This window comes from Rhinolophus sinicus, chromosome 14 (assembly GCF_057876585.1).
Source record: "Rhinolophus sinicus isolate RSI-liver-muscle chromosome 14, RSI-T2T, whole genome shotgun sequence".
Taxonomy (NCBI): domain Eukaryota; kingdom Metazoa; phylum Chordata; class Mammalia; order Chiroptera; family Rhinolophidae; genus Rhinolophus; species Rhinolophus sinicus.
Genome location: NC_142514.1, coordinates 181877081 through 181892200, shown reverse-complemented (window position 1 = coordinate 181892200; position 15120 = coordinate 181877081). Strand labels below are relative to the sequence as shown.

At 51.6% G+C, this 15120-nt stretch overlaps 1 protein-coding gene and 1 long non-coding RNA gene across 2 annotated transcripts; one reads left to right on the top strand and one right to left on the bottom strand.

Moving 5' to 3' along the window:
* Positions 1-2: 2 nt before the first annotated feature.
* On the top strand, positions 3-4835 carry LOC141572283 (uncharacterized). Its single transcript, XR_012497625.2, has 2 exons — positions 3-282; positions 3711-4835. It is a non-coding gene; the product is annotated as an uncharacterized LOC141572283 (long non-coding RNA).
* A 7262-nt stretch (positions 4836-12097) lies between these two features.
* On the bottom strand, positions 12098-15070 carry PRDX5 (peroxiredoxin 5). Its single transcript, XM_019737824.3, has 6 exons — positions 14768-15070; positions 13356-13490; positions 12765-12896; positions 12654-12692; positions 12448-12509; positions 12098-12344 (listed from the first exon to the last, which is right to left on the bottom strand). Exons 1-6 carry the CDS (start codon positions 14930-14932, stop codon positions 12239-12241), a joined length of 639 nt encoding a protein of 212 aa, XP_019593383.2. The 5' UTR covers positions 14933-15070; the 3' UTR covers positions 12098-12238.
* Positions 15071-15120: the final 50 nt, after the last annotated feature.

Below are 15120 nucleotides of genomic sequence, written 5' to 3'. Positions count from 1 at the left end.
CCGGGTGCGTGCCGGCCTGTGCACCCCCAGAGTCCTGCCTCAGCCCCCACTTTGCCACGCTGCATCCTCCCAGCATCTCTGGCAGGGCTGGAGATTAACAGGGGATGGTGGGGCTGGGGGCCCCCCAGGAGCAATGCCCACAGCTCTCCAGACTCGATGGACAATGGCAGGCGAGTCCTCCGTCTCTCTGAAGAGAGGCCTCCATTTCCAACTTGAAACCCAAAAGAGTGACCTTGGCTTTGCACCTTCCAGGGCCTCTGAGCAAGCTCCAAGCTTTGCAGGGTAAGTCTGAGGGTCCACACCTGCATCTTCTCATTTGCCGGCTTTCTTTCTCCTTTATATTTCTCCAACTTATCCAAACTGCTGCCCAACCTGTGAAGCCTGGCTCAGATGCCACCTCCCCCAGCAAGCCACCTCAGAACGCCACCCTCCCCCATATTCTACGCACACAGGACTGAGACACAGGGCATCTGGCCTCAGTTTCCTGTCTGTAAAAGAAGTGGGTAGAACTTTGGCCTCTGAGGAAAACGGTTCAATGCAGAGAGACCAGCAGCATGTGTCTCTTAGACAAACAGGCCGGAACCTCCCTGTTCCCCCACTGCTGACTGTGGGTTCTCTGTTCATTCTTTCATTCACCAGCTCACTCCAGTGCCGGGTACTGGGATATAATAATAAGCTACATAGTCCCTGTCCCTGTGGGATGCACAGTACACCTGGGAGACAGCTACCCAAAAAAAGCACGCTCACACTCCAAGTGTAACGTTGCAATGGTACAGCGTGCATGGGTGGGGCAGGGATTTCACTTAAGGGGATGGTGAGGAAAGGCCTCTGGAAGGGGCTAGATGACGGAGCTGAGATCAGGGATGACTGGGTTAATTAGGCAAAGTGAGAAGGAAGGAAGGGCATTCCAGGCAGCAGGAACAGAATGTGCAAGGGCTCTTTGGCAGCTGGAAGCATGGCCAGTGGAAAGTTCAGAAATTATTTGTGCTTCGTTGATTCTAAGACACTTCATTTCTCACATTTAAATCTCTGAAGTCAGGTTGCACGGTAGAGTAACTACTGGCTGGCCGCAGTGCTGACATAGTTGTCATTGCCAGCACGTGCCCACACTTCAAAAGCATCAAACCCTGCAGAAAGGGCGTCAGCAGCCTAGAAGGAAACCCCAGAGGCAACAGTGGAGTACTCTTTTTTTTTTTAAATTAGTTTCAGGTGTACAAAGGCCTTTCTTTTTTTCCTTTTTAATAAACTTTTTTTACTTATTTAAGTGTGTTTTTCCAGGACCCATCCACTCCCAGTCAAGTAGTTATTTCAATCTAGTTGTGGAGGGCGCAGCTCACAGTGGCCCTGTGGGAATCGAACCGGCAACCTTGTTAAGAGCGCCGCGTGCTAACCAATTGACCTAACCGGTGTTCCCCCGCCCCACCGCCCAGCAAAGCACTCTTTAACCCCCAAATAGTAGGAGGCCCCTTGTTTAACCCTCCCGAGATGCATCTGAAATGAGTATTATCCTCTTAGAAAGTTGTCATGAGGATTCCAGGAGCGTTCATTGAATAGTCCCTGGGGTGGTTATTACGTTTAGTATTAATGAGATCAAGGATTCCTCCTAATTTGACCATCTGTGAATCTTCTGTTTGCATTCCCTGGGGATTCCAGCCCAGGAAGTCCTCCAGAGCACCTGCTGGGGTTCTCAGAGCCTGATGACCGGGCCTCATCTCCTGGCCACCGATGGCCCCTGCCTTGCTCAATGTCTCCGAGTCTTGCACACCCTTCCGCAGAGGCAGGGGCCGTGTCACCAATTGCTCTCACATCCGTCACTCCAGACACGCCTGGCTGCACATCAGTCTGGTTCTCTGACTTGGTTCAGCTGAGTCAGGCAGTTGGGGCGGTTGGGGGCATGGGGGTGGGAGGAGGCTTCAGAGGGGTTCCCTCATCCACTGACGCAGAGATCCTGGGATTTTGATGCTCAGTTAGCTGTGGAGGGCGTTCATCAGAGGCTGGAAGTGGTCCCTCTCCTTTGGGTAGATTTTTCCTTCATAAGATTTTTCAGATACGTGATCAAAAATGTCAAGAGTGGGGTGAGCGGTTAGCTCAGTTGGTTAGAGCGTGGTGCCAATAACACCAAGGTTGCCGGTTCGATCCCCGCATGGGCCACTGTGAGCTGCTCCCTCTTTAAAAAAACGAAGAAAGAAAAAAGAAATATCAAGAGTGCCTCAGGGTGGGGGGGGGTCTCTAGAAGAGGGTAAACGGGGTCTAATATATGATGATGGAAAGAGAAGTGACTCTGGGTGGTGAACACACAATGTGAGATATAGATAATGTATTACAGAATTATACACCTGAAATCTACGTAACTTTACTAACAATTGTCACCCCAATAAACTTTAATTTATAAAAAAGAAAAGAGTGCATAAGGGTATAGAGAAAAAAACCAAGTCTCCCTGTCATCACTCTTATCCCCCAGGCCCTGATCCCCCCTTAGCATTTGGTGTGCTTCTGAGATTCAGCTGCCTGTGTCCATCTAGAATGGGTGGTTGCAACCACACCCACAGCTGTGCACCTCCTTGCTTCTCAATATATTTTGCAATTTGTTTCATTTCTGTTCAGAACCATTGGCCTTGGCCTTTTTAATGGCTGTGTAGTATATTCTACCATGTTGCTATCCCACCATCATTTAAACTGTCTTGTTGACAAATATTTAAAATATTTACATCTTTTGCTATTACTAACAGTGCCATCATGATTGCCCTGCTCAGATGGCTTTTTCTGGCAGTTTTTTAAGGGAGTCCAGTGCCCACTGAGGCCGGCATGAGGACCCACAAGGTGGGCAAGAAGCAGAGAAAGACAGCAGACAAACAGACAATGTAGTCAATTGCCGCTGTCTCCCTGCAGTGTCCTCCCTCTGGGGCTCAGCTTCCCATCTGCACAGCGCGGGGGTAAAAGGACTCCACCTCCCAGTTCCCTTCTGGTTGTGAGTTCTGGAGAGCCCTGGTCTGACCCCAAAGGCCAGAGCAGAAGGGCACTGGGGCTCAGGGAATCCAGGGTAGGTGGTGGCCAGGTCCAGCCAGAGACCGGGACCAACCAGGGCTGAGTCAGAGAGCAGCTTTTTCTCCCCATCTGTGATGGGCCCAGAACACTGCCTAGCATCCCAGCAGCCTGGCTGGGGCCCAGCTCCCTAACAAGTTGGTACAGGGCCCTAAGCCCAAGAACTGAAAACAAAAACAGGCTCCAAGGCCTTCTGGGTTCCTGGCCCTCTGGTTTTGGGTCTGAGGGACTCTCTCCTCCCCACCCAAGTGTTTGAGATGGGGTGGGTTGTCCCACCAACCATTTGGGGGTAGAAATAGTGGAGCCAGAGCTAGAAAAGAGCAAAAATGCCTGGCAGTGGCCCAAATGAGCTGCACAGGTTAGAGGAGATAGTGGGAAGCCAGGGCCTGGGAGGGCGGGGACCAGGACCATCTGCCCAGTGCCAGGCCAGGTGCCCAGGACGTCGGGGCTTCAGCAGTTGACGAGAGCCCAACCCCCCACTACCTGACTGTTAGCCAACTCTCCCTTCCTGCTCTCCCCAGGGTGTCCGCACCCTACCTCACCCTAAGCCTCTTACCAAAGCTGGGATGCTGGCACCAGTCCTCCTCCAGGCAGCCTCCACCCAGCACCCAAGGAGTCGTTTAAAAATATTAACTGGCTTATGACCCTTCCCTCTTTAAACCCTCCAGTGGCTTCTCCCTGTACTTTGAATCAAGTTCCAGCCTCTCACTATGACCTTCGATATAAACTTCAGAGAAATCACAAGGGCTCATACACACACAATCTTCACGCCTGTGGCAGAAGAGTCACGAGAGACATTCAAACAGCAAACCAGAAGAATCTATCAAATTGTCACTGCTTGCCTTCACTCCATCGGTAGATACTTCAAGCCAGATACCTAGAAATCTTCTCGACTAGCTGCCTTCAGAACTCAGAAACTAGGATTATAGTTAACCATTGTTAACTATAATTATTAACTATTGCTTTTCTTTTGTTTCCTCATGTTAAATACCTGACTGCTTGTACCACAGGCCTAACTTAGGGAGCCAGCCACCTTCAACAGCACCGCCTGAAATGAGAGACCACTGTCTAACTGAACTGACCTATTCTCAGGATTGAGACTGGTTTCAGAAACAATATATAATAATAATGTCTTAATGGGTCCTTTCCTAATACTTCAACCTAAAAATTGGCGCAAATATTGAGCTGGTTATAAGACCCATAGATGTCTCTGGCCCATATCCCCTCTCCAGGGGACACGATAGACCCAAGAAAGGCATTGGCACCTTGGCATCGAGGAACTTTAAAATGTTTTGTTTAATTTATGATGTTTTCTGAGAGAAAAAATCTTGATCAAAAGGGAAACATTGAAGAAATAAAATGGAGTCACTATAGTCAAGCTGCTAAATTACTAAACTCAAGTAGGTTGAGGCACAAGGAAACGATTCTGTTTTTGCTTTAACTAGCCTGGGAGCTTAAACTTTTGAACTTTTCAGTCCTGAGTCAATGCCTGGATGTACATCAGACCTCCAGATAACCCTCTGATTACCCCCGAAGGACTAAGGAAAGAGTATTCACTATCCAGACCACCAGACACCCAGTATCCAGACCATCCAGACCACCGGTCATCTAGAGGAACCATCTCAGACCAATCCAGAGGCTAAGAAGGCAGGACTGATTCTTCTCAAGAATGTACTTTTTATTCTAAGAACTCAGCTCTTCTCTCTTCTTTGGAACACTCTGGATATTGCCTAGTTGTGTTTCCGGTTTATAAACCCTAAGACCCTTGAATAAATCTTTATCATTTATTTCTAGCCAAAGCCTCCCAACTTTTTGAGTTTATTCAACGCTGCCTTATTCCACTCTGTATCTTCCCTTGTTTGCTTTGTTTGTTCCCCACTGGAGTGGAAGCTCCCTGAGGGCTGAGACGTTGTCGGGCCATCCACGGCTACAGTCTGGACACAAGCCACAGAAACCATGAGAGTGCCAACATTTACTGACCACTTACCTGTGCCAGCTCTGCTCTGTGCATGTATTATCACTGAATCCCCTCCACAGCTGTAAAATACCGGTACTATTATTATCATCCCCCTTTTATGATGAAGAAACTGACACACAGAGAGGTTAAGTCACTTACGTAAGACCCTACAACCAGGAAGTGGTGGAGCCAAGATATAGAAAGCAGCCAAATTAATGGTTTTGAACAAATGACTTCCTATTTCAGAGACAAGGAAAGTGAGGCTCAAAGGGGGATGGGGTAAGTAGGGGGCCTGAGGGTAAACCGACGTCCTCAGACTCTGAAAACTGCATCGTCTTCCCTCCCACTGCCTTGTTGCTGTCTGGCAGGAGAGCAAGGCTGGAATCTAGCACCCAGTTAGCAAGCCTGGGGAGACCCAGCTCCAAGACCTGGGGTTGCCGGCCTCCCTCGTAATTAAAGACACACATTAAAGACAGCTCCAAGGTACCATTAAGCATCCATTAAGCTAGCAAAAACAAATCCAGGCAGTAAAACTCGTGTTGGAGGCGGAGAGAGAAGCATATGCACTCATCGCTGACAGCCCTCAAAATGGCCTCAGAGTTTCCAGAGACCAATAAAACTGCCACAGCCCTTTGACCCAGAATACTGGCATTTGGGAACATGCACTGAGGAAGGAGCCCAAGAGAAAACGAAAATAGAAATGTGTCTGAAGCTGCCCCTTGCCAAATACTGGAGACACCCAGACGTCCACCAAGAAAACCCAACTGAGCCACAGCTTGTGGACAAAATCCCATCTCTGCTTTCACCTGCTCTGCTCAGTCCAGACTTCGATCATCTTTTTTACTTTTAGGACTTAGCACAGGCTGTTCTTGCCACCTGGAACACCCTCCCCACCTGTGTTTACCTGGCTATCGCCTACTCATTTTTCAGTCACACAGCTAGAAGTCATTTTGTCCCTCCCTTACTTCCAAGGAGGGTAGAGTTGTGGGCAGGGTCCTTTCTCTGTAATGCCCCAAGCTCCCTGACCTGGGCTACAGCTCAACGGTGCTGACTGCAAACACTCATCCAGGGGCTGGCGCCCCCACTAACTGTGAGCACATTGAGGTGGGAACCAGAGCTTCATGGCATTGCGACTCCATCAGAACACATGCTGGGGACCTGGAGTTGATCCTGCAGTGATGCCAGTGGGGCCCGTGCCTGACCTGTTCTCACCACTTTGTCCCCTGATGACTCTCAGCAAACAGCCCCTGGATGCCAGACACCTGATGTGACTGTGGGGGTGCACAGGGCAAGTGGAACGCCCAAGGGTCTGAATGTGCCTTTCGTAACTACATAATCGCAATGCTCAGAAGAGACAAGCAGCTTCATGTTAGGAGAAATCACTGAGATTATAAATCCATCTTTGTAGTGGTGGTGGTTGCATAACTTGGTGCATAGACTGAAAGCCACTGAATTGTATGCTTTTAAAGGGTGAGTTTTATGATACGTACATCATACGTCAAAAAACTCCATCTTTAATGAAGCTGAGGGTGTGGGCCATATGGACCAGTTCCGGAAAGGGACCAGGAACAAGCTGTCATCCTCCGCAAACAGGACTGACCTGAGGCTTTGAAGATTAGAGCGATTTGGGCAGAAGAGGAAAAGGAGGGGCGTCTCGGGTGATAAACACTGTCAGGGAGATGCTGAAGAGGCAGGAGCTTGGAGGACCCAAAATTAAGAAACTGGGGTGACTATGGACACCAAGGTTGCAGGGACAGAGGCTGGGAGATATAAGGCCAATGAGATATAAGTGGAAATGATAGGTGGCAGCTTCCAGAAACCCTTTTTAAAAGACAGTCTTTTATCTCCTGTTCCCCATTTCCCCCTTCCTGCTGGCTGGACTATGGCTGTAATGGCTGGAACTCAAGTAGCCACAACGGACTGTGAAGCAGAAGCCATATGACAGAGCAGCAAGATGGAAGGAACGTGGGTCCCTAATAATTACGGAGCTGCCACACTGGCCCTAGATTATCAACCTTCCTATTCCATATCTGTGAGCTAAGCAGGGAAAAGGATAGCTTTCTCTCTCCCTCCCTTCCATCACTTTTTACTCTTTCCCAAAACATGTGTTGAGTATCTCCTGTGTTCCCCATCCTGAGCAGGGCAACTTACCTGTGTTAAGTAAAAAGATACGATTGCCAGATCAAGCAGGGAGTTGATGTAAATATAAATAACATGGCAGATTGATATGCACGCTCATTACCACCACGAATGTGCATTCACACAGTGTTTCCCTAAGTTACATAAACACATACTCACATTTTTCTCTCTCCACTATTACTTCTCAGTGCCTGTGTGGCCAAACCCCAACCTCCACCAGCAGGGTGTGTTCCCTTGGGGCCAGTAGCCTCCACGGCTCTGATCATGGCGCCTGTGTGGCTGTACCCAAGCCAGTCTAGGCTGGGACTCCTCTGACCCTCTTTTTCTCTCAGAAGCTCAGATTTGATTCTCTAGGGCCTGGCAAAGATGCCCCTGGAGACATCTTCCCAGCTTCTTAGGGTGAGACTTCAGGCACCAGATAACTTCTGGAGGGTCCTGGGGGCCTAGAGACAATGGACAATAAGAGAGTCACTAGCCCCCTGATACTGATGAGGAGAAAGACCGATGGAGCCATAGCCACAGGAATCCTCAGTGACAGGACTGGGTTTGGACCTCTCTCCACACTCCTAGCTTTTCCCTATGGACATGCAGGCTGCATGGTGGAGAGCAGGGCTTCTTTTTATTTTTCTTTCTATAACCATTTATTGGGCATTTACTGTGTGCTAGGCACTGTGCCAAATGCTCTATGTAAATTGTCTCATTTATTCCCCCACATCATCCTCACTTTAAAGATGAGGGAAGTGGGGTCAGAAAAAACTAAATCACCTGCCCAAGGTCACCAGCTTTTCAGTAGCAGGTCAAATTCAGTCTGGTGGTCTCAGCCCAAAGCCCAGTGACGCTACTCTGCTATGAGGCCTTCAGGCGGGGATAGAGGCCCCCCTAGAACTTCTGAAGGACTTCGGGTGTTCCTTGAAACCGTTAAAGAACATTAGGTATCCATGTGTGCATATGTGCACACATGTGTACAAACATGCATTTTCTAAGGAAGAAGGCATTGCTCTTAGTGCTTCAAAGGAACTCTTGGCCCAGAAAAGGCCCAGAACCATGGATGCTGAGTAAAACCCTTGGCTTTCTAGGTGGGGTTGCTGTGGCCTTGGACAGGTCAGGACAGGCAGGTGTTTTATTTGGGGATGTGTTGGTAGGCTGTTTCAGGGTGCATGGGTGGGTGGGCTGGTTGGTTGGTTTTAACATTGGCCGTTTGGCCACCAAGCAGCCCATGAAGATCATGCCCCCTGCTCTGCCAGTCACAGCCTCCGCCTCCAGAATCCACTGGTCCAGGCCACCATGGCCTGGCATCCCTTATTTATAGGCCTGAAACCTGGCCTGTCTGCCAGGAGCTCTGCCATGTTCTTTTGCCATTCGATCTGGGGCCTTCCAGCACCCAGAGCAGCTCACAGGGCACCCCCACACCCACCCCATCAAGCTGAGCCATATGGACAGCAGCCAGGGCCACCGAGTCCGAAGCCCCACCTCCACCCACACCCAACTCTCTTGCTGGCTGAAGGGGCCACCCGAGCCCTGGAAGCCCCTCATCCTGGCCTAAAGGTCCAGCCAGTGGCAACAGGACCCTGGAGGGGACGCTTCCTCTCAGAGGCCTAGCTGGGCCTCAGCCAGCCAGGTAAGAGGCCAGGAGGAGAGGAAACAGAGGCAGCTGAGTGGCAGTATAGACACTGGACTTGCTCTGAGAGCAAAGATCTGCCCCAGTGGCGTGAGGTCTGCCGCAGGGAAGAGGAAAAAGGGCGCAGGGGTGCAGCCGCCCACTCGGACGCTCTCTCCACCCTGGGCTTTCAGGTGCTCGAGACCACTCACTGGTGTGCACACAGGTGACTGTGGGGGAAGCGCTATGCCTCAGTTTCCTCATTTGTGTGACAGGCGGATTAAGAGACACGGTGTCGGCCGGCCTGGTGGCTCAGGCGGTTGGAGCTCCGTGCTTCTAACTCCGAAGGCTGCCGGTTTGATTCCCACATGGGCCAGTGGGCTCTCAACCACAAGGTTGCCAGTTAAATTCCTTGAGTCCCGCAAGGGATGGTGGGCTCCGCCCCCCGCAACTAAGATTGAACACAGCACCTTGAGCTGAGCTGCTGCTGAGCTCCCAGATGGCTCAGTTGGTTGGAGCGCATCTTCTCAACCACAAGGTTGCCGGTTTCGACTCCCACAAGGGATGGTGGGCTGCGCCCCCTGCAACTAGAAAACGGCAACTAGACCTGGAGCTGAGCTGCGCCCTCCACAACTAAGACTGAAAGGACAACAACTTCACTTGGAAAAAAGTCCTGAAAGTACATACTGTTCGCCGATAAAGTCCTGTTCCCCTTCTCCAATAAAATCTTTAAAAAAAAAAAAAAAAAAGAGACACAGTGTCCACAAAAGAGAGGGCCTTTCCACCATCAAGTCAAGGACAGCGCTGTGACACAAAGGAGTGGTCAGCCCCCTGTCCTGCCCCAGCCCAGGACCCCAAGTGATGGCAGGTTGTGGGAGAGAACTAAAGGTGGGTGGGTGGTCCCCCCTGCTGAGTGCCCCATCCACATGGACACCAGCCCAACACCCAGCCCTTTCACCTCCAGCCAGTGCCCCCCAGACCCCCTACCTCCCAACACCCAACAGGTACCCAGGTATCAGTCCCCACCTGTGGGATGTCACTCAGTCATCAGTTCTTCCCTGCACTGCCCACCTGGTGTCTCACTTCCTCCCCCTCGCCCCCACTACAGTTCTACCTCCACACAGAAGCCCAGGTACGAATCTAACCCAACACTGCCCTGCAGATATCCTTCCCTGGCCTGAGGTGCCCACAGGAGGAAAGGTAAGTGGCTTACCAAGTCTTAAAAGTCCCCCTCCCTCCCAGCACCCTCTCTGCCTTAGCTGTCCTGTGTGCAGCAGCAACGTGGGGCTGTTCCACCCTCTGTACCTATGGCCACACTGTTCCCTCTGCCGGGGGCACCAATCACACTGCCTCAGGGCCGTGTCTCCAAAAGGCCTTTCCTTGACCTTCTCCCTGACCTCACAGTGAGTGTGGCCTGCCCTAGACATCTCTGAGCCCCTGCAGATAGCCAGGCAGGGCAGGGAGCCTGGTGCTGACAGGACCACAGCAGGGCAGCACCACAGTGACTAAAGCTCCCCGGAAGCTGGCTGACTGGCTCAAATCTGAACTCCTTTTCAGTGGCTGAATGAGCCAGGCCCTTCCTTAACCTCTCTGTGCTATCACAGGGCGGCAAGAGTTCACACCTGAGGAATAGAGTGAAGAACTGAAATGAAGTCACTATACTCAAGTGGCTAAATTCCTAAAATCAAGTAGGTTGAAGTGCCAGGAAACAATTTTATTCTTGTTCTAACTGACCTGGGAAAATGAACTTTCCAAACCTGCCTCCGTGCCTGGATATACACGCACACCTCATTTTATTACACTTCGCTTCATTGCACTTCATGGGTGTTGCATTTTTTACAAGTTGACTATAAGACCTTCCACCAGCAAAAAGATGAGGACTCACTTTGTTGTGGTTCTGGTTTGGAACCAAATGCACCATATCTCCCACCATCTCTCCGAGGCATGCATACACATCAAGCCTCCAGATAACCCTCTGATTACCCACTAAAGGACGAAGGAAAGAATGTTCACTATCCAGACCACCTGACATCCATTATCCAGACGCCAGTCACACAGATTACTATCTCGGACAAACCAGAAGCTAAGAATGCAGGATCCATTCTCCTCAAGAATGTACTTTTTACTCTCAGAACCCTCAGCTTTTCTTTCTTCTTCGGAACACTCTGGGTATTGCCTAGTTGTGTCTCCGGTCTATAAACCCTAAGATCCTTGAATAAATCTTTATCATTTATTTCTAGCCAAAGCCGCCTGATTTTATTTGCGCTCCATTTGACACATCCCACAGGCTAGTCAGTGAGGATTTTTACTACACCTGATGCACTTGCCCCCTTAGGCTGTGAGCTCTAAACACAGCAGGGGCCTGATAATCGCTGCTTACTGCCAAGCACATGGCTTCCCAGGGCCAAAAGGCAAAGGCCCAAAAGCAGGGCCTGCAGAAAGCAACGTCCCCAGACCCTCACAGTACCCCAACCACTGCTTAGGGCCTCACCATCCTCTCCCGTCCACAGCTCACCTTGTCTCTTCTTCCAGGGAGCTCTCCTGGACTTAACCAGCACTGCCTCTATTAATGAAGCTCTTTCTGCCAGTCAGATGGTCCCAAGGACCAAAGATCCTTCCTGGGATGTGGGTGCTCCGGGGAGGGGGTTCAACAGTCTGAAAAAATGGTGGGGCTGGGGCTTGGCCGGGGGAGAGGGGGGTGGTGTTTAGAGTCAAAGTTCCTACCCTAGGGTTTATGGTCTAAGTGAGATCAACCAGCACCCAAAGATCAAATGAAAAAGTTCTGGGTGTGAGCCAAGCTCTTGTCTGCCTAGGGCCTTTCCCGATGTGCTCCCTCTGCATAGACGCTCCTTCCCTTGCTCTTCAGACCACTAGCCCTTTCTCCATTTGTACACTGATGCTTCATAACACCTCCTTCAAGAGGCCTTACTGGGGCAGCCGGATGGCTCAGTTGGTTAGAGCACGAGCTCTCAACAAGGTAGTTGGTTCAATTCCCGCATGGGATGGTGGGCTGCGCCCCCTGCAACCAACATTGAAAACAGCGACTGGACTTGGAGCTGAGACTTGGAGCTGAGCTGCGCCCTCCACAACTAAGATTGAAGGACAACTTGACTTGAAGCTGATGGGCCCTGGGAAAAACACACTGTTTCCCAATAAAGTCCCTGTTCCCCTTCCCCAAAACCTTAAGAAAAAAAAAAAGCCTTACCTGATTACCTCCTAAATTAAATCAAGGTCTCCTATATTAATCCCCCTTTTAGCCCCTGCCTGCCCGTTACCCCCACAACCCCACAACCCCCACAACTATGAGTGTCTTAAGGCCTTGGACTTAGCAAATCAACGATTCAAAATCAAGGAGACAGATGTGAACCAGAAGTGTTTGTTTATTGCAGAAATCTGGCCAAGGTTCCAATTGGGTGGCCCAGCTGAGGTTGAGCTTGGGCCCTCTGCCCTTGACTGGGCAGATGAAAATAGGAAGGGTTTCAGGAGTATGTTGGCCCAGGGCCTCAGAGCTGTGACAGGATGTTGGGGGCCAGGCTGCAGGTGAGGCCTGTGCCATCAGGCTCCACATTCAGGGACTTCACTACACCATCATCTATCACCATGGAGAATCTGCCAGAAAAAGGGCAGGGCCAGTTACAACAACCTGAGGCTGGGAATGGAGATGGGGGGGGGGGTGGCAGGGGAACCCCACAGAGAACCCTCTCACTTTTACCTCTTGAGCCGTCTATTCCCAAAGAGGGACACCAACGAGTCATCTAGTAACAAATCTGTCTCCTGAGAGGCAGAGAAAAGGGTCAGAAACCCCCAGAACAGGCCAAGCCGCCCAGCTCCCTACATTGGCCATGTCCATCCAAGTCCCTGTTTCTAAGGCCTGGCACAGGGATTGCCTGGTAGGGTGGGGGTTGGGGGTACACTCACCTTCCCAAAGGCCCCTGTGGGGTCAGCCAGGAGCCGAACCTAATGAGAAAGTAAAGGTCACAAGAAAAATCTCCTGCCTGGCCCCTGAGCCAAGCAGGACCCCCACCTCACCTTGCCTTCTGCGTTGTGGGCTTTTCCCCACTCTTCAGTCACGAAGACATCGTTCACACTCAGACATGCCACCACCTGGGCCCCCTTGGCTTTCAGAGCCCCAGCCTGCTCCACAAACCCTGGCAAGTGGGTCTGGGGAGGGGAAACAAAGGTTCAGGAAAGGGGAAACTGCCTCTCTGATACCTTTCATCAGACAATGAGAACTGTGTAAACCACAGTTCCTTTTTGCCTTGGCCAGTAGGAAGCTCAGATCCACACTTAAGTGTTCTGTGGTCAAGACCATGAACTTCCCATGGGCATAATTATGTCTTATTTACCTGAGTCCCAAGTACCTTCTATAGTGCCTGCCACCCAGCAGGGTCAATAAGAGCTGTTGGATTTCACAGCAGGTCCCTTTCTCCTGTATTCCTGGTACCACTATCTTTTCAGAGCCTCCACTTATTTTCTGAACACTCTTGATAGCTTTTTAACTGTCATATCATCTACATACTATTGTTGCAAGCTGCCTCAGGATGAAGTGGAAGACTTATGAACAATACAAACAGGTATACAAGATCCCAACTGCTGAGACCCAGAAGGGCAGGATCTCACCTTGGAACAACCGGGGGTAAAGGCCCCAGGGACTCCAAACAGCACCCCTTTCTTGCCCTTGAACAGCTCTGCCAGGTTCACCTTGTTCCCAGGCTGCCCTTCAAAAACCACCACGGATGGGATGGCATCTCCCACCTAGAGGGAAGGACTCCAAGGTAAGGGTCAGGGAGTGGGGGGGGGGCAGGTAGGGAGGGCAAGGGAAGGGCAGCAAATCAGAGCCAGGGGGACAGAGGGCCTGGTAGGAGGACCAGCTAGCAGTGCCTGGTGGAGCCAGGGTTGACGAAAGTCAGGAAAATCCTGTCAGTTTCCAGAGGCCCCTCCCTGTTACCCTCCCCTCTCCCCTGACTGCCTGGTTACCCCACATCCTCCAGATTTCAAGGTGGCCCAATTCCTTTTGAGGACCTATTGGTAACAACAGTAAAAGGGAAAGAAGGCCTCCAGGGTGTCGCAAGGAGTTGAGTAAACAAGCTGTGTTACTGGAAAGAAGCGGGATAATTGAGCAGATGGAGGAGGGGCAGGTATTTTGGAGGAGACCGGAACGGAGGGAGAGGCCCCTGGCCAGGTCTGAGTGTCCCACTCTCAAGAAGAGAAAAAGGGAGGGGGCAGCAGCAGGCGGGGAAGGGATGGTGGTGCAGGTCCCTACATCCAGGGGGTATAGAATGAAAGAAGGAATCTCTTGAAGGGGGAAGCACCGGTCTACCTGGGCGTGTGTGAGGGCTTTTAGGCAGGACGGAGACAAAAGGGAAAGTCAGGGGTTGGGGAGACTCTCTGAGAAGCCCAAAGGTTGAGAGTAGAATGAAACAGAGGGAGGAGGGGGTCTCAGAAGAGTGAGGTGGTGGAGAAGGCAATTCTAAGGAGCTGGGAATGGTTCAAGATGAGGAGTGAAGGACTAAGCAGAAGGGTGGGAATTAGCTGTGGGTGGAGTGGAATGGGGAAGGTACAGTGAGGGCTCTATGAGACACTTGTTTCAGAAAATGGGAATCAGAGTGATGCCCAATAACCTGACAAAAGCATGCGGGAGGGTATGGCTGGGAGGGGGGTTATGTATTGGGGTAGAAAAGGGACCCTGGGGGCAAAGGAGAAGGTTCCAGAAGGTGGGGGAAGCCATGGTATTCAATCGCTTGAAAATGGTGGAGACCCATCACAGGATGTCGCAAACTAGATGTGGAAGAGAAGCCTGGAGAGCCTCGGGGACCGTCCCAAGAGATGGTGCAGGAGGCCCTTAAAATTGGCGAGAACGGTCGAACAGCCACGGGGTCTTGTTGAGGGGATAAGGGGGACGGCGGGGAGAGGTGCGTAGGGCAAGAAAGAGAGAGGCCAGCAGGGTTTGGGGCTGGGGGCCACTGCCTTCAGTGGCAAAGGGCCTTGGAGGGATGGGAGGGGGTAGGGGGTCAGGCCAGGCCCGCGGTCACCTTGATAGGGGCCATAGCTGCAGCGGCGCTTCTGAAACAGCGGACCCTGCCAAGTGTCCACTCTGGGCCTCCTTCCAGGTACGCTCTAGCTCCCGCCGCTGCCGCACACTGGACGGCGGCTGCCCGGGCGAGTAGCGAGCCGGTTCGGTGTCCCAGGACGTACATCCCCGTCTATCACACGCCCAGCTCCGTGGCCGCAACTGCCCCGCCCCCACCAAGTGACAACGACAGGAGGCGGGGCCTGGAGCTCCGAACCGCAGCAGAACCCTGCAAAAGGCGGAGCCTCAGCAAACTGCCCCAGCAGGCCGCCTCCACCACGGTGGGGGGCGCGTCAGGGGCGGGGCTTCCAGGAC

What these genes read in the sequence shown, in the direction of transcription:
- PRDX5 (XM_019737824.3), bottom strand. Translation starts at nt 14,932, where the DNA reads ATGTACGTCCTGGGACACCGAACCGGCTCGCTACTCGCCCGGGCAGCC. An exon ending in CCCACAACGCAGAAGGCAAG is followed by an intron (nt 12,693 to 12,764) that starts GTGAGGTGGGGG and finishes CTTTCTCATTAG; the next exon opens with GTTCGGCTCCTGGCTGACCC. An exon ending in GGGAATAGACGGCTCAAGAG is followed by an intron (nt 12,345 to 12,447) that starts GTAAAAGTGAGA and finishes TTTTTCTGGCAG; the next exon opens with ATTCTCCATGGTGATAGATG.